The sequence below is a fragment of the Salvelinus fontinalis genome, chromosome 33 (assembly GCF_029448725.1).
Source record: "Salvelinus fontinalis isolate EN_2023a chromosome 33, ASM2944872v1, whole genome shotgun sequence".
NCBI classification, from domain to species: Eukaryota; Metazoa; Chordata; class Actinopteri; order Salmoniformes; family Salmonidae; genus Salvelinus; species Salvelinus fontinalis.
Window position 1 is genome coordinate 47,110,225 of NC_074697.1, and position 25,662 is coordinate 47,135,886.

Sequence of the window (25,662 nt, forward strand, 5' to 3'; positions counted from 1 at the left end):
CTATGGCTTGAACAAGTTCTGGTACAGAGAAAAAAAACTAGACATTGGCTAGGTAGATACTCTGACCTTTAGGAGACGGGTATCAGGCTTGGCCCTTCATTTATAGCTCAATGACAAGGGTCTAGTAGCTAGAAGACAGTGGTCAGCTGCGCACATGTTACTTAAAAATTGTCAATGTACAAAAAATGCCATTGTTACTAAGTTAGCTCATTTTGCTAGTGAAATATACTTTAAATCGATAAAACACAATAATAAAATCAACAAATTGGGCTGTTTTCAAAAGGTTACTGTGTGACCAAGAACACATTTGCAAGTAGCTTTTTTAGATGTTCGTGAACGCAGCCAAAGCACACGGAAGTGAAATTACATTCCGTGGAGTGACGTCAGAAGGGCACCGGCAGTCAGCAGAATTTACCCTAGTTACAAATGCCCTTTTCATCCCTGATTACAAGGAATTATCTATAGTCTCATGGGTTGAACGTCGGGAATAACTGTCACTGACAAAGACAATACTCGCTGATCATTACTGCAACACTGAGATGTCGGGAGAGACGAGTTCACAGGTGAGAGACTTGGCTAGTTAGGTAGCACACTGCATAGCATAACGTTCATACCTCATTGATAACATTTGGCGGAGTGAGGCATGCGCCATTTTTACAGCCAACCCGGATCGCGCTGATTGGTTTACTCACGCGCCCTCCTGCACATCGGAGCTCTACCATTGGAGGATACATCTCATATATCAAATAATTGACATTACAAATAACGTCTGCCTCGACAGTCACCATCAGCTGCTACACCCATTGAACATGTAGATTATAAACTAATGTTATGTTTTAGTTTTCCCTTTCTAATGGCAGATTGACCGTTCCCGTAGTAAAAATGATGTGTGTTAATTCCTTAAACTAGCCCTACGTAACAGCATAATATGATGTTGCTGCCTGTCAGGGCTTCTATGGCTGCTGTACAATGCCTGCAACCAATGTTGCCTGTGTAGTAGCCCCGAGATTGCCGCGCAGAAATATCAACCCACAGCGAGAACGAGATTGAACTTCACTGAATTTTCTAAAGAGCAGTGGTCGATCTCTAAGGCATTCATATTCGATCACAGTGGCAGATTTAGGTATAGGCGACATGGGCGGCCGCCCAGGCCCGCACGGGAAAAAAAATCGGAATGGTGACATTTGCGCGATCGGTTCTCTATCGTTCATTTACACGTCAATGATATCATGTCACCATGTGGGACTGTGGGTCAATTAACCTTGTCGGAGTGGGCGCCCTGATTCTAGTTTGTGAGCTAGGCAGGCGACTGCCTGGAATCTATCAAATAGTGCACCTCTAACTTTGTACAGTACTAATGCAATTAGTAAAATCAGTCACACTACGAAATGCTAACAAATAAACCACAATTCATTCATAATACTGTGAATATATAGTTTCAGACATAAAGCCTTGTGTTCTATTTTCTTTTCTCCCGTCTGGGCTACTGGCGGTAGTTGTACACGATTCAGCTGCCCCTGCGCGACGGGTTGGCGAACTGTTGCCATTTTGAACAATTTCACATGACTGAAGGTACAAACGCTGCCTTCCCGGAGGACCCAGAGAGTAAATCATGTGCACTATAGGTTTACTGGTGGCCAATCGGATGGCTCAGATCACCTTGTCCTGCATTAATGTAGCAGGCAAAATAAATCTACAGCCAAATTGATGCTGAAATTTCAAAACCTTTAAAACCATGACTAGAGAGACTGTCAACGAATACAGCAAAGAGCTGCTGTTTTTATGAGTGAGTTCATGTTTAAGTTCTTAGCACTGACAACACTTTGTATTCAATACTTTTATAAGCAATTTCCACTCAGCGCTGCAACAAGCACTGCATCTGTAATGAATGATTAGGAAAGGGGATCTATAGGCTTGCGTTGTTGTTATTATTAGCGACTTGGGTCTTTTTTAATATCGAGGAATAAATCACTTTCTCTGTTCATGGAAGTAGCAACATGAATTTGTGCATGAAGCAGAAATAATGTGGTGCAACTCGAGTTTTGCCATCAGCTGGTAGACGGTGTCCCTTTTTGGTCAGTGTCAGTGGAGGACAGAGAGAGTATAGGGCTGTTGAGGCTGACCCTCAGTCTACTACTCTCGCCCTCCATTGAGACTTGAGGTCGACTGATTATGATTTTTCAACGCCGATACCTATTATTGGAGGACCAAAAAAAGCCAATGCCGATTAATCGGCCGATTTTTATATGTATATATATATATTTGTAATAATGACAATTACAACAATACTGAATGAACAATGAACACTTTTATTTTAACTTAATTTAATACATAAATAAAATCTATTTAGTCTCAAATAAATAATGAAACATGTTCAATTTGGTTTAAATAATGAAAAAACACAGTGTTGGAGAAGAAAGTAAAAGTGCAATATGTGCCATGTAAAAAAAGCTAACATTTAAGTTCCTTGCTCATGTAACAGTATAGCTTCCGTCCCTCTCCTCGCCCCTACCTGGGCTCGAACCAGGGACCCTCTGCACACATCGACAACAGCCACCCTCAAAGCGTCGTTACCCATCGCTCCACAAATCCACGGCCCTTGCAGAGCAAAGGGAACAACTACTTTAAGGTCTCAGAACGAGTGAGGTCACCAATTGAAACGCTATTAGCACCCCGGTAACTAGCTAGCCATTTCACATCGGTTACACTCAGAACATGAGAACATATGAAAGCTGGTGGTTCCATTTAACAAGAGTCTTCAATATTCCCAGTTAAGAAGTTTTAGGTTGTAGTTATTATAGGAATTATAACGCGTCGACTATTTCTTTCTATACCATTTGTATTTTATATACCTTTGACTATTGGATGTTCTTATAGGCACTTTAGTATTGCCAGCCTAATCTCAGGAGTTGATAGGCATAAACAGCGCAATGCTTGAAGCATTGCTAAGAGTTGCTGGCAAACGCAGTAAAGTGCTGTTTGAATGAATGCTTACGAGCCTGCTGCTGCCTACCACCGCTCAGTCAGACTGCTTTATCAAATATCAAATCATAGACTTAATTATAATAAACAGACAGAAATACGAGTCTTTGGTCATTAATATGGTCAAATCCGGAAACTATCATTTTGAAAACAACGTTTATTCTTTCAGTGAAATACGGAACCGTTCCGTATCTTATCAAACGGGCGGCAACCCTAAGTCTAAATGTTGCTGTTACATTGCACAACCTTCAATGTTATGTCATAAATATGTAAAATTCTGGCAAATTAATTACGGTCTTTGTTAGGAAGAAATGGTCTTCACACAGTTCGCAACGAGCCAGGTGGCTAAAACTGCTGCATCTTGCACTGAACGCAAGAGAAGTGACACAATTTCCCTAGTTAATATTGCCTGCTAACATGCATTTCTTTTAACTAAATATGCAGGTTTAAAAAAATATATACTTCTGTGTATTGATTTTAAGGAAATTATTGATGTTTATGGTTAGGTACATTTGTGCAACGATTGTTCTTTTTTGCAAATGTGCTTTTGTTAAATCATCACCCGTTTGGCAAAGTTGAAGTAGGCGGTGATTCGATGATAAATTAACAGGCACTGCTTTGATTATATGCAACGCAGGACAAGCTAGTAATATTATCAACCATGTGTAGTTAATTAGTGATTATGTTTATTTTTTATTTTACCAGGCAAGTCAGTTAAGAACAAATTCTTATTTTCAATGACGGCCTAGATGGGGTAACTGCAGATTTGTACCTTGTCAGCTCAGGGATTCAAACTTGCAACCTTTCGGTTACTAGTCCAACGCTCTAACCACTAGGCTACGCTGCCACGTTAAGATTGATTGTTTTTTTATAAGATAAGTTTAATGCTAGCTAGCAACTTACCTTGGCTCCTTGGAGCCACAAGGTCCTTTTGATGCTGCACTCGCGTAACGGGTGGTCAGCCTGCCACACAGTCTCTTCGTGGATTACAATGTAATCGGCCATAATCGGCGTCCAAAAAGGCAGGTTATCGATTGTTATGAAAACTTGAAATCGGTTGAGACTGACCATCAGATGCTCACTCAGTTGTGCCTCACAAGTAATACAACAACGGATCTATTACCGGTGTGATCATATAGCCTACCTCAAATTTTGAAGTATAATTTTAAGAAATGGCCTGAACAACAATGCATTGGCAGGGAAATTTAAGCACAACCAATATGCAGTGAAAATGTATTGGGCATTATAGCTTACCACACAAACCTCATTGCTACAGAACTGTTTTTAATTGGTTAATGTTGCACAGACGTATGTTTTTTACTCAGAAAGTGATCTTGATTCAGAAAAGGTTGTTGACCACTGTTCAAGAGTTTTCCCTGTTAACACTATCAACGTTTCCCTTCACTGTGGCAATTGGGATCAAATCAACGCAATGTTAGCCACTTTCAATGCAACATACCGAAACAAAATGAACTATGCAAGAGATTTTGTTGTAGGCAGAATGCATAGGATTCTGTTAAATTGACACACACTACTCAGCCCAAATTCTACACAGACCGGTATGGCATAAACAATTAGAGCTGCAGTAGGCCTATATGCAAATAGACCATTGCCATATATGGATCTGTGCCATTTACTTTGAACTGGACTGTGTTTACAGCATGAGCGGTTCTGAGTAGATGCCTTGTTTTGAGATCAAAGCGAGAGCTGCGTGTAGCCACATGTGCACATTTTGTTCATATCCTTTGCTAGTTAGTGAGTTATTAGCCCGGTTATAGATAATTTGTAGTCAGCAATAGGGGAGTGATTGCTTCCTTCAAAAGCACAAAACGTGTACATTTACAGACATCTTTGAAAAGCGAGTCAGGTAGAGAGCTTTTTTTTTGTCATAAAGGGGCAGTGTTGTATTTTGAGACAGGCTTGAATAAGCTAAGTAGCCAATAGGCAGAGGGTAGCTTAATTGGTCTGATCCCCTGTAATAATGGTATGGGAATAATACTGCATTTTATTTTGTAAGATGGTTTCTTGCATCAAACAATACAACATTTTCAGTCACCTCCTTGTCTGAAGGGCAAGTGGATAAACAGGTTAATATCAAGCCCTGCATGTTTTTTTTTTAAAGTCTCATGGAATGTAGGCCTACATTGAACACCACTCATTGGTTGCTACTGTAGGCTGAATGATAGAACAGTTATTTCCATGTTAAAATGTTATGGGATGCATTTTCTCCATTGTTTTTTAAGGTAGGCCACTCTGGCAGGCCTACATTATGATCAAATAGCCACAGTAGCCTACACGGCCACTGTTAAAACAGTAACTTAAGGCAGGTACAGCCTCAGTGTTCACAGCAAACGCGTGCTGGAAGTTGCACAGAATTTTCACAACAAGAAGACCTGAAATTTGCTCAGTGCCTAAGTTGTTTTTGAGAGAACTTTGCCTACAACATCCAGTGCGTCAACTCTTACCTTGTCCTTTAAAAACCTAAAGGTTGTCAGCTTTTAATGGGATCAGATTTAAACAGAAAAATCTATCCTTTTTATATCGGTGCTTTCCAGATACAGTTGAAGTCGGAAGTTTACGTACACTTAGGTTGGAGTCATTAAAACTCGTTTTTCAATCCACTCCACAGATTATTTCACCTATAATTCACTGTATCACAATTCCAGTGGGTCAGAAGTTTACATACACTAAGTTGACTGTGCCTTTAAACAGCTTGGAAAATTCCAGGAAATGATGTCATGGCTTTAGAAGAGTCTGATAGGCTAATTGACATCATTTGAGTCAATTGGAGGTGTACCTGTGGATGTATTTCAAGGCCTACCTTCAAACTCAGTGCTTCTTTGCTTGACATCATGGGGAAATCAAAAAAATAAATCAGCCAAACGACGCACAATTGGCCTAGCGTCGTCCGGGTTAGGGAGGGTTTGGCCGGTAGGGTTATCCTTGTCTCATCGCGCACCAGCGACTCCTGTGGCGGGCCGGGCGCAGTGCGCGCTAACCAAGGTAGCCAGGTGCACGGTGTTTCCACCGACACATTGGTGCGGCTGGCTTCCGGGTTGGAGGCGAGCTGTGTTAAGAAGCAGTGCGGCTTAGTTGGGTTGTGTTTCGGAGGACGCATGGCTTTCGACCTTCGTCTCTCCCGAGCCCGTACGGGAGTTGTAGCGATGAGACAAGATAGTAACTACTAACAATTGGATACCACGAAAATTGGGGAGAAAAGGGGGTAAAAAAAAGAAAGAAAATAGAAATCAGCCAAGACCTCAGAAAAAAAATTGTAGACCTCCACAAGTCTGGTTCATCCTTGGGAGCAATTTCCAAACACCTGAAGGTACCACGGTCATCTGTTCAAACAATAGTATGCAAGTATGAACACCATGGGACCACGCAGCTGTCATACCGCTCAGGAAGGAGATGCATTCTGTTTCCTAGTGATCAACGTACTTTGGTGCGAAAAGTGCAAATCAATCCCAGAACAGCAGCAAAGGACCTTGTGAAGATGCTGAGGAAACAGGTACAAAAGTATCCATATCCACAGTAAAACAAGTCCTATATTGACATAACCTTAAAGGCTGCTCAGCAAGGAAGAAGTCACTGCTCCAAAACCGCCATAAAAAAGCCAGACTACGGTTTGAAACTGCACATGGGGACAAAGATCGAACTTTTTGGAGAAATGCCTTCTGGTCTGATGAAACAAAAAATAACTGTTTAGCCATAATGACCAAATCAAAAATCAAAGTTTATTTGTCACGTGCGCCGAATACAGCAGGTGTACCTTACAGTGAAATGCTTACTTACAAGCTCTAGCCAACAGTGCAATTTCTAAGTTAAAAAAAGGTATTAGTTGAACAATAGATAAGTAAAGAAATAAAAACGACAGTAAAAAAGACAGTGAAAAATAACAAGAGCGTGGCTATATACAATAGCGAGGCTACAACTGTCAGAGCTGCTAGGAGTACTGAGTGGATGGAGTCAAGCGCAGAGAGCAGGTTTCAAGAACGTGGATTTATTTTCCAATACACAGGGAAAACGATCATGCCCTAAAACACACGGGCGCATGAAAAGATGAGTCCAAAAACACCGGACTAAACTGTTCCGAGAAACTAACAAAATCCACATCACAATCCAACACCAACATAACAGAATACAAGCCCGCACAAAAGCCAGCGGGCTACCTGCCCTTAAATAGCCTACCCACCAAACTAAACTCAAAACAGGTGCACCCAATCAGCCCAAACTAACAGAAACAAAAAGAAAAGAATCGATGGCAGCTAGTAGGCCGGTGACGACGACCGCCGAGCGCCGCCCGAACAGGAAGAGGCACCATCCTCGGCGGGATTCGTGACAACAACAGTAGCGAGGCTATATACAGGCACCGGTTAGTCGGGCTGACTGAGGTAGTATGTACATGTAGGTATGGTTAAAGTGACTATGCATATATGATAAACAGAGAGTAGCAGTAGCGTAAAAGAGGGGTTGGCGGGTGTTGGGTTGCGGGACACAATGCAGATAGTCCGGGTAGACAATGTGTGAGGGCACCGGTTGGTCAGGCTAAATTAGGTAGTATGTACATGAATGTATAATTAAAGTGACAATGCATATATGATAAACAGATAGTAGCAGCAGCGTAAAAGCGGGGTTGGGGGGGGGGGGGGGCACACAATGCAAATAGTTTGGGTAGCCATTTGATGACCTGTTCTGGAGTCTTATGGCTTGGGAGTAAAAACTGTTGAGAAGCTTTTTTGTCCTAGACTTGGCACTCCGGTACTGCTTGCCATGCGGTAGTAGAGAGAACAGTCTATGACTGACCATCGTTATGTTACGAGGAAAAAGAGGGAGGCTTGTAAGCCGAAGAACACCATCCCAACCGTGAAGCACGGGGGTGGCAGCATCATGTTGTGGGGGTGCTTTGCTGCAGGAGGGACTGGTGTACTTCACAAAATAGATGGCATCATGAGGAAGTAAAATTATGTGGATATATTGAAGCAACGTCTCAAGACATCAGTCAGGAAGTTAAAGCTTGGTCGCAAATGGGTCTTCCAAATGGATAATGATCCCAAGCATACTTCCAAAGTTGTGGTGAAATGGCTTAAGGGCAACAAAGTCAAGGTATTGGAGTGGCCATCACAAAGCCCTGACCTCAATCCCATAGAACATTTTTGTGGGCAGAACTGAAAAAGTGGGTGCGAGCAAGGAGGCCTACAATTCTGACTCAGTTACACCAGCTCTGTCAGGAGGAATGGGCCAAAATTCACCCAACTTATTGTTGGAAGCTTGTGGAAGGCTACCCGAAACGTTTGACCCAAGTTAAACAATTTAAAGGCAATGCTACCAAATACTAATTGAGTGTATGTAAACTTCTGAACCACTGGGAATGTGATGAAAGAACTAAAAGCCGAAATAATGAATTCTCTCTACTATTATTCTGACATTTCACATTCTTAAAATAAAGTGGTGATCCTAACTGACTTAAGACAGGGAATTTTTACTAGGATTAAATGTCAGGAATTGTGGAAAAACTGAGTTTAAATGTATTTGGCTAAGGTGTATGTAAACTTCCGACTTCAACTGTACATACATGTCTATTTCATGACCATTTGGAAAATGCCTATACAAATGATCTTACAAAAGCCCATCGCTAACCCTCACTGCTCATAATAACTGACACAAAGAATCGACACGCTTGGCTTATCAGCTAGGACCAGGGAAATGGGGGTGTAGGAGGTTGAGGCATGGTTCAGTATCTCTAGTGCTAGGCTATATGACTTGCCACTGCTCCCCACATAGACACAGCAGGCTTTCACAGCTCTACAGACGACACAAAGTGCTGCTCTGCGTGTATAAGCTAAGGTTTACTGAGAACTATGGAGGGACCTTATAAGTACGTCAGGGTAAGAGGAAAGCAATTCAAGCAGAGTTTATGTTTATTTTATGATATGGAGCAGTTATATGTGGCGTACAGTGGAAGGAGTTGGGACAATACGAAGGGATAACTGCCATGAACTGCAACTACATGTAGAAGTTTAAAAACTCTATTGGAAAAATGGCTGTTGCAATGTATTGCTTGTGTTTTTCCAACAGGAGGGTAATGGGAAAGTTAGCCGGGTCATAAGAATTGGAACCCGAAAGAGCCAGGTAAGATACCTTTGGTGGTTGAGCGGAACTAAATTGCATGTCATTTTAGATTTCGGGTAATGCCATTTTTCACTTTTAACAATTTTTCCCGGTGTCAGCAAAACTACTGTGGAGTTAAACTTTGGAATGACAAAACAGCTTTTGAATAGGGTAGCGCAGAGCGTGGCAACTCTTTATCAGATAAGCTTCCTTTCTCTGTTCCCTCAGATACAGCAGTCAGGGATGTCTGCTCCTCCTGCAACAGAGATAGTCCGTTCACTGCTCCAATACCGTCTAGCCTTTTACTACAGCTTGTTGTGTTCACGTCCCAGTGATTTGATAACGCACGGCTGAACACTTGCTTCTTGAATAGCCTCTGATATTCAGTGTTATCCAAGTAGTCAACTAGCTAGAAACCAACCATCCAAAATGCACGCACACAAGTTGTCATCCGAATTGAATTGATTTCTGTTCATTTATTGACCTCAGCTGGCTCGTATTCAGACGGACAGCGTTGCAGAGAAGCTGAAGGGACTGTACCCCGATGTCCACTTAGAAATAGGTGAGTCCAGATGAACGGCAATACACTCTTAGAAAAAAAGGTGCTATCTAGAACCTATAAGGGTTCTTCGGCTGTCCCCATAGGAGAACCCTTTGAAGAACCCTTTTTGCTTCCAGGTAGAACCCTTTTGGTTCCGGGTAGAACCCTTTTGGGTTCCATGTACAGAGGATTTTACTTGGTACCCTAAAGAGTTCTACTTGGAACCCAACATAGTTTTACCTGGAACCAAAAAGGGTTCTCCTATGTCGACAGCTAGGGATAAAACCTTTGGAACCCTTTTTTCCCGAAGAGTGTAGGAAAAAAAGTTTGTTTACAGTGTATATAGTTAACTGCCAAAATAATGGAAAGATTTGAGTAAATGAAGGACACAAAATACATTGAAAGCAGGTGCCTCCACACAGATGCATTTCCTGAGATAATTAAGCAATTAACATCCCATCATGCTTAGGGCAGGCCATTATTTAGGCAATTATTTTGGCTACCATGGCTATTTCCCCATAGGATGACAAGGGCATGAGTGGTCACTGCATGGTTTGATGAGCATGAAAATGATGTAAGCCGTATGCCATGGCCGTCTCACTCACCAGGTCTCATCCCAATCTAAGAGTTAGGGGAGATTCTGGAGCGGCACTTGAGACAGCGTTTTCCACCACCGTCAACAAAACCCCAAATGGTGGAATAATAGGTGTTGCATCCCTCCAATAGAGTTCCAGACACTTGTAGAATATATGCCAAGGTGCATTGAAGCTGTTCTGGCTCGTGCTGGCCCAACGCCCTATGAAGACATTTTATGTTGATGTTTCCTTTATTTTGGCAGTTACATGTATGTTCTGTTACTTGTCGTGCTGTAATCTTCCTTTGACTATGGAGATGCATCACAATAAGATGTGTACAATACAGTAATTAAACGACTATATCACTTTGTATATGTCCTTGTCTTTTTGTGTCAGTTGGCATGACTACTACAGGGGACAAAATCCTTGACATAGCGTTATCAAAGGTAAATCTGTTTATAAACTAAAGCGTGCCTCATCGGAACTAAATTATTGCCCAAATTGTTCATTTTACTTGACTCAGTAGTGTGTGAAAAACACTTTTAAGTTCAGAGCTAAAAATGTAATGGGGTTAACAGTTAGTAACCTATATGCTTTCTAAATGCAGATTGGAGAGAAGAGCCTTTTCACCAAAGAACTGGAGACTGCTCTGGAGAGGAACGAGTAAGTCTAATTTTGTCTTCTGGATCCACACAACCAACTCCTCATTTTCAAAGTTAAAGAAAAACTATAGAAAATGTTTCAAATGAATAAAAAAAAGTTGTTGATGTATTGATTGCGTATGTCTTCACCTTTGATAGTCATCACAGCTGTAAATCATTTTTAATAAGATTCTACCAACTTTGCACAACTCTTAGGGCAACATTTATTCATAGTTTTTTGTCAAAATGGCTCAAGCTCAGTAAGTTTGGGTGGGAGTCATTGATGCACAGCAATATTTAAACCTTGTCTCTGATTTGCAAGCAAATTCAAATCAGGACTGAGGCTCGACCACTCATGAACAATCGACACCTCTTGAAAAGCTGTTCACTAGGCACTGTACATTCAAACTGTAGGCTACATTACTATTAGCCTTAATGTGGAAATCCACTACTGTCGAGGTACTTTCTTTATTACAATGTAATGGCATACATTTTGAGTAGCTTCAAAATGTCATTCATGTCTTCAAGACTTTGATTTGTGCAGGTGTTTAATGTCCAGTTTTTTTTTTACCTCAGTCTTTGCTCTGAAGTGTTGCAAAACAAATGACTCTGTTGTGCTGTGTCTCCTATAGAGTAGACTTGGTGGTCCACTCTTTGAAAGACTTGCCCACGACTCTGCCTCCTGGCTTTACCATAGGAGCAGTGCTAAAGTAAGTCGACACAGTAGTGCCTCTGTAAGGATCCACAGGGAAATCAAACGCACTGTCCTCATTCATCTGGGCCCCTTTTTGTTGGTGTTCAAACCTACTGATTTGGTGTGAAACACTATCAGTTTTCCTCACATATTGTAATATATTTAAAGATCTTTCTTTCAATGTTGTTAGAGGTTCCTACACACAGATTTTATTACAAATATAGATTTGAAATGATGATCTAGCTAGCCTAGCTATGTGTATATACATTTAGTTTCGATACTCCAAGCGCGCCAGTGTGTGTACCTTTTTGAACATCTACTATTGAAGTAGGATTCTCTTCACCACTACTGTGGAATGAAGTAGCCTCCGATATTTTCATGGTAAATCGTTTTTTTCCCCTTCCTGTTCTTTTAAGGCGCGAGAACCCCCATGACGCAGTGGTCTTGCATCCCAAAAACATGGGGAAATCACTTGACACCCTGCCCGACAAGAGGTACGAAACAGTTGAATTTTATGACATTGTTTGAAGATTCTTTTCCTATCGGTTTTAAAGAAGGAGTGGCTTGACATTGATATCGATGGTTTTTTTTTCATAGTGTGATAGGTACAAGTTCCCTACGCCGGGCTGCTCAGCTAAAGAAAAGATTCCCCCACCTGGAGTTTAAAGACATTGTATCCTTTCTCTCAGTGCTCCGTTCACTCACTGCCACTCACAGTATAGCGAAGGATTATAACAGGATCTTCATTTCAAATCTGACGCACATCATATCAGTAATGAGCACCATCTATAGAGGGTTGTGAGTTTGTTTCCTTAGTGCGTTTTTTCCCAGCGAGGAAACCTCAACACGAGGTTGAAGAAGCTGGATGAAAAGGACGACTTCTCGGCCATTATACTGGCTGCAGCTGGACTCCGTCGCATGGGCTGGGATAGCCGAGTCAGCCAGGTACAGTTGAAGTCAAAAATGTACATACACCTTAGCCAAATACATTTCAACTCAGTTTTTCACAATTCCTGACATTCAATCCTAGTAAAAATTCCCTGTCTTAGGTCAGTTAGGATCACCACTTTTTTTTAAGAATGTGAAATGTCAGAATAATAGTAGAGAGAAGGATTTATTTGAGCTTTTATTTCTTTCATCACATTCCCAGTGGGTCAGAAGTTTACATACACTCAGTTAGTATTTTGTAGCATTGCCTTTAAATTGTTTAACTTGGGTCAAACGTTTCGGGTAGCCTTCCACAAGCTTCCAACAATAAGTTGGGTGAATTTTGGCCCATTCTTCCTGACAGAGCTGGTGTAACTGAGTCAGGTTTGTAGGCCTCCTTGCTCGCACACACTTTTTCAGTTCTGCCCACAAATGTTCTTTAAGATTGAGATCAGGGCTTTGTGATGGCCACCCCAATACCTTGACTTTGTTGTCCTTAAGCCATTTTGCTACAACTTTGGAAGTATGCTTGGGGTCATTGTTCATTTGGAAGACCCATTTGCGACCAAGCTTTAACTTCCTGACTGATGTCTTGAGATGTTGCTTCAATATATCCACATAATTTTACTTCCTCATGATGCCATCTATTTTGTGAAGTGCACCAGTCCCTCCTGCAGCAAAGCACCCCCACAACATGATGCTGCCACCCCTGTGCTTGATGGTTGGGATGGTGTTCTTCGGCTTGCAAGCCTCCCCCTTTTTCCTCCAAACATAACGATGGTCATTATGGCCAAACAGTTCTATTTTTGTTTCATCAGATCAGAGGACATTTTTCCAAAAAGTACGATCTTTGTCCCCATATGCAGTTGCAAACCGTAGTCTGGCTTTCTTATGGCGGTTTTGGAGCATTGGCTTCTTCCTTGCTGAGCGGCCTTTCAGGTTATGCCGATATAGGACTCGTTTTACTGTGGATATAGATACTTTTGTACCTGTTTCCTCCAGCATCTTCACAAGGTCCTTTGCTGTTGTTCTGGGATTGATTTGCACTTTTTGCACCAAAGTACCTTAATCTCTAGGAGACAGAACGCGTCTCCTTCCTGAGCGGTATGGCGGCTGCGTGGTCCCATGGTGTTTATACTTGCGTAATATTGTTTATACAGATGAACGTGGTACCTTCAGGCCTTTGGAAATTGCTCCCAAGGATGAACCAGACTTGTGGAGGTCTACACCTCGAAATTGACTCAAATGATGTTAATTAGCCTATCAGAAGCTTCTAAAGCCATGACATTGTTTTCTGGAATTTTCCAAGCTGTTTAAAGGCACAGTCAACTTAGTGTATGTAAACTTCTGACCCACTGGAATTGTGATACAGTGAATTATAAGTCATATAATCTGTCTGTAAACAATTTTTGGAAAAATTACTTGTCATGCACAAAGTAGATGTCCTAACCGACTTGCCAAAACTATAGTTTGTTAACAAGAAATTTGTGGAGTGGTTGAAAAATGAGTTTTAATGACTCAAACCTAAGTGTATGTAAACTTCCGACTTCAACTGTAGCTACCTCCAACACTCCACATCACAACACCTTGTCCATACCATAGAGATAAATCATGATTCATCTTAATTAATCAAGATTCAATTGTATGTGGTTTTTAGACTATGTAAGCCTATATATAGCCTATAACTAGGGCACTGAGATTTTCCAAGCGGTCACATGGTCATGGAAAACCTCCTGCCCTACATAATGTATCCGCCTACCTAAAATATTGGGCAGTTACCTTTAATTTGTGTCTTTGCATTTGCAGATCCTGGGCCCTGAGGACTGTATGTATGCTGTTGGACAGGTAGGTAGATTTATTTTATGACGGAGAAATGGGCAACTTTAACTCTTTAACTCTCATACCTGCGGTCCTTATTCCATTGTGTAATAACAAACAAAAAAACTCCTAACTGTAGTTAAAACTGAATATTTTACCCTGAAAGTCTCTGTATATGTGAGAATTAGAATTTTCAGCGTGGTCTTAACAGACTGAGGGTCCATTGCTTGGCTGTGTTCCAGGGGGCTCTTGCCATCGAGGTGCGGGCCAGAGACAAGGACATCCTGGAGATGGTGTCTGTTCTGCACGACCCCAACACGGTTCTGCGCTGTATAGCAGAGCGAGCCTTCCTCAGACGACTGGCAAGTCTCACTCTGTCTCCTATATGTTTTATTATAGTGTGTCCTGTGTATCTGTGAATTGTTGGCTGCTAGTGCATTGTCAATGCTTCTTAATATAAATACTCATAAAGGACCAGTTTCCCAGACACAGATTAGCCTAGGCCTAGTCCTGGACTAAAAAGCATGCTCAATGGAGAATCACCATTCAAAGGGCTTTTTAGTCCAGGACAAGGCTTAATCTATGTCTGGGAAACCGGCCATTTAAGGTACAATTGCAAGTGAAAGAAGAAGAATTGACATAAAAAAATGAAAGTAATGTTAGGCTTTATAACTATGTCACATAAACAGTACTTAAAGGGGCAATCCGGAGTTGAAACAATCACAAAGCGTTTACCCCACCTCTATTTTGGTAAAAAGCTGAGGGATGGGCCTGGAGAAATGTAACCACTCACAAATGTGTAGACAGAGCTATTAATGCAAGGACTGACCATCCACAATATACAAATTATAGTTTTCAGCTTGTTTGGAGGGAATAGTGTTTTTTTTTTTTTTACAGTACATCAGTACAACACTGGGGCCGAGCATCCTGCCATTCAGGACTTCTATACCAGGCGGTGTCATAGGAAGGCCCTAAAATATCATGCATCCAGCCACCCAAGTCATAAACTGTTCATTCTGCTACCGCTCGGCAAATGGTACCAATGCACCGTCTGGAACCATCAGGACCCTGAACAGCTTCTACCCCTAAACCAAAAGATTGCTAAATACACTGAACAGAAATATAAACACTATGTAAAGTGTTGGTCCCATGTGTCATGAGCTGAAATAAAAAATCGCAGACATTTTCCATACGCACAAAAAAGCTTATTTCTGTCCATTTTTTGGAACAAATTTGTTTACATCCCTGTTAGTGAGCATTTCTCATTTGCCAAGATAATTCATCCACCTGACAGGTGTGGCATATCAAGAAGCATTAAACAGCAGGATCATTACACAGGTGCACCTTGTGCTGCGGACAATAAAAGGCCACTTTAAAATGTGCAGTTTTGACCTCGACAACGTGACACTTCCGTCTTCTTCACCTGCGGGATAGTCTGAGGATGATGGGAGGGGGAGTATTTCTGTCTGTAATAAAGCCCTTTTGTGGGGAAAAACTCATTCTGATTGGCTGGGCTTGACTCCTCAGTGGGTGGGCATGGCTGCCAAGTGGGTGGGCCTATGCCCTGCAATGTCCACCCATGGCTGCACCCCTGCCCAGTCATGTAAAATACATGTATTAGGGCCTAATGAATTTATTTCAATTGACTGATGTCCTTATATAAACTGTAACTCAGTAAAATCTTTGAAATTGTTGCATGTTGCGTTTATATTTTTGTTCAGTATAGTTAGTCCAGGTAGCTATTGGTTAACTATTTAATTATCTGCAGCTTTTGCTACTGTTTATTATCTATCCTGCTATCTATCCTCCCAGTTATACCGTATGTACATATCTACCTCAATTACTTCGTACCCCTGCACATCGACTCGGTACTTGTACCCCGTGTATATAGCCAAGTTATCATTACTCATTGTGTATTCATTATATCCTTTTATCATTACGTGTTTTTATTTGTCTATTTCCTTTATTCTCTGCATTGCTGAGAAGGGCCCGTAATTAAGCATTTCACTGTTAGTCTTCACTTGTTGTTTACGAAGCATGTGAGAAATACCATTTGATTTGATTAGATTCATTTAGAAAATGGATGCAGCAACTGCAGATTACCCCCTTTTAACCAAATGTCTGTATTTGCTTGCACGTCTCATTTATATTTGACACTCCAGTGTAATCACTTTCGCTTCTTGTAGGAGGGGGGTTGCAGTGTACCTGTTGCTGTCCACACTGAAGTCAAGGACTCTCAGGTAAGGGCTTATGACATTTGCTAAAGTGTGAGTGTGTGCGTCGTTGCATATCCATGGTTACGTGCGTGCCGTTTGTAACTGCTGTGTTCTATTTACCAAAGCTGTACCTGACGGGAGCAGTGTACAGCCTGGATGGTTCAGACAGTCTCAAGGAGACCATGCAGACCAGCATTGCTTCAGACAATAAGGTCAGACTAATGATTTCTCACCCCCCCCCCCAGTCAACTCTTCCAATTAAACATATCAGCTCATCAAGGGGCTCCCTTCTCAGGGCATATTTCTTTGGTTTATTTAAGCTGTCTTTCCTCTGTGGTAGGTGGAAGAGCGAGTGGATGAGCGGGTCCAGCGTGTTGGCGTAACAGCGAACAACATGCCAGGACCGGCCCAGGATGCTTCTGAGAAGCTAGGTCTAGACTTGGCCAATCTACTGCTGAGTAAAGGCGCGAAGGAGATCCTTACCGTGGCCAGGCAACTTAACGATGCGCGATAAACTCACTTTGTGCCCCCAGCTGGGTCTGGAGGTGTAACCTGCACTCACCGGTACTCATGATATAGAATAGCACTGTCAGCACCACCAGATGCGGGTTTGAATAGTATTTGTTTTCGTTCAGTTTGATTGAGCCTGCTTGGAGCGCCAGAACATTAACGCACAGGTAACTGCCAAAATAATGGAAACGCTTGACTAAATGAAGAATGCAAAGTATATTAAGACGGGTGCTTCCACAGAGGTTTGGTTCCTGAGTTAATTAAGCAATTAGGATCCCATCATGCTTAGGGTCATGTATAAAAATGCTGGACAGGCCATAGGATCACAATTCCCTCATTCACAGGGCATGAATGTTCACTCAATGGTTTGATGAGCCTGAAAACAGTGTAAACCAAATGACATGGCCATCTCAGTCACCAGATCTCAACCCAATTGAACACTAATGGGAGATTCTGAAGCGGAGCCTGAGACAGCGTTTTCCATCAACAAAACACCAAATTATGGAATTACTCGTGGAATAATGGCGTTGCATCCTGCTAATAGAGGCGCATTGAAGCTGTTCTGGCTCGTGGTGGCCCAACACCGTATTGAGACACTTTGTGTTTGTGTTCCCTTTATTTTGGCAGTTACCTGTACACACATTGAGGGGCTCCATTCCTTAGTGGGGATCATGCTACCTCTGTCATCAACAGAGCTCTGATAATCTTGTTTGATGAATGACGTGTGTGTGACACATTAGCGTTGTCTGTTAAACAGACCCAGAACATGCAAGCTACAGTGACAAACTCTAGCGTAGGAGTACTATCAGACCAAGTCCAAGGCCACCTGTCTATAACACCAGAGCGTCTATTATTATTACTACGTGGCGTGTGTATATTTTTCTATTTCCCACGATCGATGTCAAGACGATAAGGAAAAAAACTGCATTTAAAATGCAGATGATGAACAGAACACTGGATGCAGTACAAAAAGTAAACTCAATGTTGGATACTTGTGGCGTTTTCCTTTCACTGTGTTCACAAGTTTAATGTGTTGAGAGGATTTGTATTGCTTTCTCGTTTTGCTATACCAATTTTAAGAATATTAAGCAGCGTAAAATAACACCCAACAAATGTCATCTGCATACTTCAAAACGGCCTGTATTCATAAAGCGTCTCAGAGTAGGAGAGCTGACCAGGTACTCCCCGGGCCATGTAATCTTATTCATTATGGCAAAACTGATCCTAGATCAGCACTCCTATTCTGAGAAGCTTTATGAATACTGGCACCGGTTTGGTATGATCCAGCCTACTCCTCAGCAACTTCAGAATTCAACAAGTATTCCATAACCATACCACTAGATATGGCTCCAATGGTAACTATATGAGTTGTGTATTATGAAAGAAATAGAGAAAATCATTGAATGTAATGTCGTAAGCTACCTTTTAGATAGTTTGTGGGTTTTGTTAACAAACCTTATGCTGTCAGATACTATCTGTTTTGTGCCTTACTTTAGTTGTTCTGTCTATGTGGCTGCTGTGTGTACAGCTTTGCTTCCAACCTAATACAACCTTATTACCTTGAATTACACGTATGCCTTTTCCATTTTACCCCTAGAGCCTGCACAGGTTTTCCTGAGTGTCACCCCATTGTGACCTCTCCAACTTATATTTAGCAGAATGCATTATGTAACAGTATGTTGCATTATGTAACAGTATGTGGTGTTATGTTGTTTGACTATCGATACTTCAAAGGTGATTGTGCCATATTTCTGTTTGGCAGCTTTCTGCTTTCCGCTGCAGTGCTCAGACGTTTTAAGAAGATGCTGGTCAAATGATACTTGCTATACCATCGATTTATTTATTATTGCAGCAATCATCATGACAGAATGTGGAAATGTAATGCAATCTGGAAGCGTCATGCTTTGCTTTGTCACTTTCATGAATTCCGTGTCATTAAAAAGGAGCCAGCCTCAAATAAAGCCACAAGTTACTCTCTAGCTTTTATTACTCTCTAGTATTTTATTTGATTCGTAGTTTATTATTCAACCAATGTTTGGTAGAGCACCAGTGTTTTCATTTTCTTCGTTCTTCTCGGTCTTAAAGGGGCAATCTGCAGGTGCTTCATCCATTTTGGGATTTCTGAATTAATTAAATGTTCCCATTGATTCGTGAAGAATATATCTTATAAATGCCTCATGAGCTTAGTTCAACTGTCGTACCCCATCAGAACCCAGATAAGCTTTTTTCACTCCAATGTTTGTAAACAAAGTAAATATAAACAAACATGCTGTAGCGGGGTGCGTAATTGGCGGCAGAGAAGGCAGGCGCAGGAGAGCAGAACTGGGTAATATGATTTATTAAGCAAAACCAACGGCAACCAGAACAACAGGATAAATGGGCACAAAATAACCCGTCGTGCGCTCACGGGGAACGTGCACAAGCACTACAATAAACAATCCCACACAAAGACATGGGGGGGAACAGAGGGTTAAATACACAACAAGTAAATGAGGGAAATTGAAACCAGGACAAAACAAATGGAAAATGAAAAGTGGATCAATGATGGCTAGAAGACCGCCGAGCGCCGCCCGAACAAGGAGAGGACCCAACTTCGGCGGAAGTCGTGACACATGCCTCAATATGGTTAAAATTATAATTGTAATATCATGGTTGGTCAGTCCTTGCATCCATAGCTCTGTCTATGGATTTGAGTGCTTTTTACTGAAACAGGTGGTGAGAACACATAGTTATTGTTTCAACAGCTTTAAAGGGAAAGTTCAGTATTTTACAAATTAATGTTAGATGGTTGGTTCCTCACCCTGAACACGACATGGCCTAGGAGAAACTAATCCATGTTTCAGTTTTCTTTAAATAGCCACTACAAAATTTCAGCTAACTTAGGCCTCCGAAGTGGGAATTCCACAGAAGTGGTCAGGGCTACCACAGCAGGTTCATCCCATCTGTCCATCAGACAATGGAAATGCTTGTTCATATTGGCAGTTTGAAGTGACTCAAATCATATATAGCTCAGGACCTTAGACTGGTGCAAAGGTTAACCTTCCAACATTGCTTACATCTGCTATGACAGGCTCATTGTCCACCCTCCCTCCCAGAAGCCTGGAAGGAATGAGAGCCTAGCCTATGGGTTCATAGCCTCAACCCTGCAGCACACACACACACACCAATTGATTAATGGACTGCTGAATGTAAAAATGTTTATCTTGCTTTGTTTGCTCTTCTCAGTATTGTGTCTATCTCTGATAAGCTACCCAGGAAAGGGTTGAAAACAGCCCATATTAATATATGTAGCTTTAGAAATAAGGTTCATGAAATCAATAACTTGCTAACATCAGATAACATGAATATATTAGCCAATTCTGAGACTCACTTAGACCATTCATTTGATGATACAGCAGTAGCAATACAGGGATATAACATCTATAGGAGAGACAGAAATGCTTATGGGGGAGGTGTTGCTGTATATATTCAGAGCCGTGTCCCTGTAATGCTTAGAGAAGATCTTATGTCAATTATTATTGAAGAGTTGTGGTTGCAGGTTCACTTGGCACATCTGAAGCCTTTTCTTTGGGATGTTGCTATAGGCCACCAAGTGCTAAAAGTCAGAATCTAAATAATATGATAATATGTGTGAATTGCTTGATAGCATATGTGATGTAAACAGAGAGGTCTACTTTCTTGGGGACCTGAACATTGACTGGTTTTCATCAAGCTGTCCGCTCAAGAAGAAGCTTCTTACTGTAACCAGTGCCTGTAATCTGGTTCAGGTTATTAATCAACCTACCAGGGTGTTTACAAACACTACAGGAACAAGAACATCAATCACTTGTTTACTAATATTGTGGAACTTTGTTCTAAAGCTGTATCTGTACCCATTGGATGCAGTGATCACAGTATTGTGGCTATATCCAGGAAAGCCAAAGTTCCAGGTGCTGGGCCTAAAATAGTGTATATGAGATCATACAAAAGATTTTGCTGAGGAGCATCCAGATGCTGCACTTGATGAATTTATGAAATTGCTTCTTCCAATTATTGATAAACATGCACCTGTTAAGAAACTGACTGTTAGAACTGTTAAGACTCCATGGATTGATGAGGAATTGAAAAAGTGTATGGTTGAAAGAGATGGGGCAAAAGGAGTGGCTAATAAGTCTGGCTGCACATCTGACTGGCTGACTTCCTGCAAATTGAGAAATGATGTGACTAAACTCAACAAAAGAAGAAGAAACTGTATTATAAAGCCAAGATCATTGATATAAAGAATGATGGAAAAAAACTTTGGAGTAATTTAAATTAAATTAGGGGCAGAAAGACAAATTAAACTCCATCTTTCATCGAATCAGATGGCTTATTCATCACAAAACCATTTGATGTTGCCAATTATTTGAATGATTATTTAATTGACAAAGTGGGCAAACTTAGGAAGGAAATGCCCACGGCAAACATTGAGAAATTATATTCATGCATAAAGAAAAGCATTGCAAGTTTGAATTTTGTAAAGTTAGTGTGGGAGAGGTGGATTTTTTGTTTGTTATCGATCAATAATGACAAACCTCCTGGCATTGACACCTTGTGATGGAAAGCTACTGAGGATGGTAGCTAACTCTATAACCACTCCTATCTGTCATATCTTTAATCTGAGCCTAGAGGAAAGTCTTTGTCCTCAGGCCTGGAGGGAAGCCAAAGTAGTTCTGCTACCCAAGAGTGGCAAATCGGCCTTTACTGCTTCTAACAGCAGACCTATAAGCTTGCTGCCAGCTCTTAGGAATCTGTTGGAAAAAATTGTGTTTGACCAAATACAATGCTATTTCTCTGTAAACAAATTAACAACAGACTTTCAGCATGCTTATAGAGAAGGGCACTCAACATGTGTACTGCACTGACACAAATGACTGATGATTGGTTGAAAGAAATTGACGATAAGAAGATTGTGGGAGCTGTACTGTTAGATTTCAGTGCAGCCTTTGATATTATTGACCATAACCTGTTGTTGAAAAAACGTATATGTTATGGCTTTTCAACCTCTGCCATATTGTGGATTCAGAGCTATCTATCTAATAGAACTCAAAGGGTTTTCTTTAATGGAAGCTTCTCTAATGTCAAACATGTAAAGTGGGGTGTACCGCAGGGCAGCTCTCTAGGCCTTCTACTCTTTTCTATTTTTACCATTGACCTGCCACTGGCATTAAACAAAGCATGTGTTTCCATGTATGCTGATGATTCAACCATATATGCATCAGCAACCACAGCTAATGAAGTCTCTGAAACCCCTAACAAAGAGTTGCAGTCTGTTTTGGATTGGGTGGCCAGTAATAAACTGGTCCTGAACATCTCTAAAACTAAGAGCATTTTATTTGGTACAAATCATTCCTTAAGTTCTAGACCTCGGCTGAATCTGGTAATGAATGGTGTGGCTGTTGAACAAGTTGAGGAGACTAAATTACTTTGCGTTACCTTCGATTGTAAACTGTCATGGTCAAAGCATATAGATTCAATGGTTGTAAAGATGGGGAGAGGTCTCGCCATAATAAAGAGATGCTCTGCTTTTTTGACACCACACTCAAAAGCAAGTTCTGCAGGCTCTAGTTTTGTCTAATCTTGATTATTGTCCAGTTGTGTGGTCCAGTGCTGCAAGGAAAGACCTAGTTAAGCTGCAGCTGGCCCAGAACAGAGTGACACATTTTGATCTTCATTGTAATGAGGGCTGATATAAATACTATGCATGCCAGAATCTCTTGGCTAAGAGTTGAGGAGAAACTGACTGCATCACTTCTTTTTATAAGAAACATGAATGTGTTGAAATCCCAAATTGTTTGCATAGTCAACTTACACACAGCTCTGACACACACTTATCCCACCAGATATGCCACCAGGGATCTTTTCACAGTCCCCAAATCCAGAACAAATTCAAGAAAGCGTACAGTATTAAATAGAGCCCTTATTTCATGGAACTTCCTTCCATCTCATATTGCTCAAATAAACAGCAAACCTGGTTTCAAAAAACAGGTAAAGCAATATGTATACAGTGAAGTGATATGTATACAGTGAATATGTGATATGTATACAGTGAAGAGGCGACTCCGGGATGCTGGCCTTCTAGGCAGAGTTCCTCTGTCCAGTGTCTGTGTTCTTTTGCCCATCTTAATCTTTTCTTTTTGTTGGCCAGTCTGAGATATGGATTTTTCTTTGCAACTCTGCCTAGAAGGTCAGCATCCCGGCGTTGCCTCTTCACTGTTGACGTTGAGACTGGTGTTTTGCGGGTACTATTTAATGAAGCTGCCAGTTGAGGACTTGTCAGACGTCTGTTTCTCAAACTAGACACTAATGTATTTGTCCTCTGGGTCAGTTGTGCACTGGGTCCTCCCACTCCTCTGGTGGTTAGAGACAGTTTGCGCTGTTCTGTGAAGGGAGTAGTACACAGCGCTGTACGAGATCTTCAGTTTCTTGGCAATTTCTCGCATGGAATCGCCTTCATTTCTCAGAACAAGAATAGACTGACGAGTTTCAGAAGAAAGTTCTTTGTTTCTGGTAATTTTGAGCCTGTAATCGAACCCACAAATGCTGATGCTCCAGATACTCAACTAGTCTGAAGAAGGCCAGTTTTATTGCTTCTTTAATCTGCACAACAGTTTTCAGCTGTGCTAACATAATTGCAAAGGGTTTTCTAATGATCAATTAGCCTTTCAAAATGATAAACTTGGATTAGCTAACACAATGTGCCATTGGAACACAGGAGTGATGGTTGCTGATAATGGGCCTCTGTACGCCTCTGTAGATATCCATTCAAAATCTGCCGTTTACAGCTACAATAGTCATTTACAACATTAACAATGTCTACACTGTATTTCTGATCAAGGACATTCCTAAGTGACCCCAAACTTTTGAACAGTAGTGTATATATGTTAAAACGGCCAGCTTCAGTCAGCTGATTCAAGCCATCCATTCTGGTTAGTTCTAGTTGGGCAGCTTAGTCTCCCATTCAGAGGACCCCCGCTTTTGTTAGTGTCTTATTGGTCAAGGTCATGCCAAATACTTATCACAACATCTCCTTCAGCCTATCAGTGGCCTTTATTCCCAGGACTTCAGTTTCAGTTAGTTACCCCAACACGCTGTGTGGTCAGAAACGTGCTTTTTGTCACACCCTGATCTGGTTCACTTGTCCTTGTGATTGTCTCCACCCCCTCCAGGTGTCGCTTATTATCCCCGGGGTATATATCCTTCTGTTTCCTGTCTCTCTGGGCCAGTTCGTTTTGTTTTCCAAGTCAACCAGCGGGTTTCCTTGCTCCTATTTTTCCTAGTCTCTGTTTGCTTCTATTCCTCCTTGTTTCAACCCTTGCCTGTTCTGTCTCCGAACCCGCCTGCCTGACCACTCTGCCTGTTCTGACTACCAGCCTGCCTATCCCCTTGTATTGTTTTGGACTCGGATCTGGTTTCTGACCCCTGCCTGGCCTGACCTCAAGACTGCCTATTGTCTGGTACTGTTTGGACTCTGACCTGGTTTATGAACTCTCGCCTGTCCCCAACCTGCCTTTGCCTACTCCCTTTGTTATAATAAATATCGGAGCTCTACCATCTGCCTCCTGTGTCTGCATTTGGGTCTTGCTTTGTGCCCTTATAGCTTTCCCCATCCTGATGAGCACTTCCACAGTTTACCCTCCTCCTGAACTTTTCTTTGTGCGGACTGAATCCCTGTATGGCTGTTTAATTGTGCGTGCAACTAAACAACCATAGTCAATGTCAGTTCTCACTGGACATAATTCTCAGTAATCTGAACCAGGAGTGGTCAACCAAATGTGTGTGTTTGAATGTGGACATCTTCTTACAATAAACTCCCCTAAACCTGGACATCCACCTTATCTTCGTTCTGACCGGACATTCTGTAGCGGTTGCTACCGGCCTTAAGCAAGCACTTAAGGTTTATTTATTATATTCATGGTCCTTCGATTCTCTACAACCCTACCCCTATTTTTAAATATATATATACTATTTAGCAGATGCTTTATCCAAAGCAACTTACAGTCATGTGTATGTGAATTTTCCTTGTGGGAGCCCCCAGCAGGAATTGAACCATACAAGCATACTGAAGCATCGCCATGACGTTCTAATGGGAATTAATGTGGTATTAGTGAATATATTACAGCCTTCATTACATTGTAGACAATATACCTACCAGGCAGCAGTACCAGAAGGAATATGGATATGAGAGCCACCAAATGTCTACAAAGCCCTCTCACATTTCCATTATCAGATTTTGCGCCAGTGATTGCAACTGGCAAACACTAAGGCCTGCATCATCTTTTTCTCCAGGACCAGCTGGAAATGTAGGCTATGCCTATGCTTCTACTCTCTGGTATTTTTCAACTCTATTTGACCTGTAGACATTCAAACAGAGTGGGTGCACAGGAAATGACATGGGGAAAATGACTATGATTGATAAGATTGTGCGGTATATTATAGCCCTTTTTATGAACTCCCAAACGTAATATTTAGTTTGTGCAATATCTTATTTTTTTTTTATGTGTAGCCAAGGTCAGAGGAAAAATATGTTAGGTTGTATGTTCAGTGAAACATTGCTTTAAGTACCAAGTGCATTGTGTAATGCTATTAGTACATTTCTTTCGATCAGTTGATTATTCATCTAAATGGT

At 41.4% G+C, this 25,662-nt stretch overlaps 1 protein-coding gene across 4 annotated transcripts; it reads left to right on the forward strand.

The window, feature by feature from the left end:
* Window positions 1-351: 351 nt before the first annotated feature.
* Window positions 352-18,994, forward strand: LOC129832419 (porphobilinogen deaminase-like). 4 transcript variants are annotated; one of them, XM_055896469.1, is made up of 14 exons: window positions 352-563; window positions 9,061-9,114; window positions 9,583-9,655; window positions 10,606-10,655; window positions 10,817-10,872; window positions 11,483-11,560; window positions 11,961-12,038; window positions 12,142-12,217; window positions 12,376-12,489; window positions 14,278-14,316; window positions 14,532-14,651; window positions 16,476-16,529; window positions 16,631-16,717; window positions 16,846-18,994. In XM_055896469.1, the coding sequence occupies exons 1-14, from the start codon at window positions 540-542 to the stop codon at window positions 17,017-17,019; spliced, it is 1,077 nt and encodes a 358-aa protein (XP_055752444.1). In that variant the 5' UTR covers window positions 352-539; the 3' UTR covers window positions 17,020-18,994. The 4 variants fall into 4 exon arrangements, with proteins under 4 accessions (XP_055752444.1, XP_055752446.1, XP_055752443.1 ...); XM_055896471.1 differs by lacking the exon at window positions 352-563 and adding an exon at window positions 1,581-1,786; XM_055896468.1 differs by lacking the exon at window positions 352-563 and adding an exon at window positions 8,239-8,870.
* The last annotated feature ends 6,668 nt before the right edge of the window (window positions 18,995-25,662 follow it).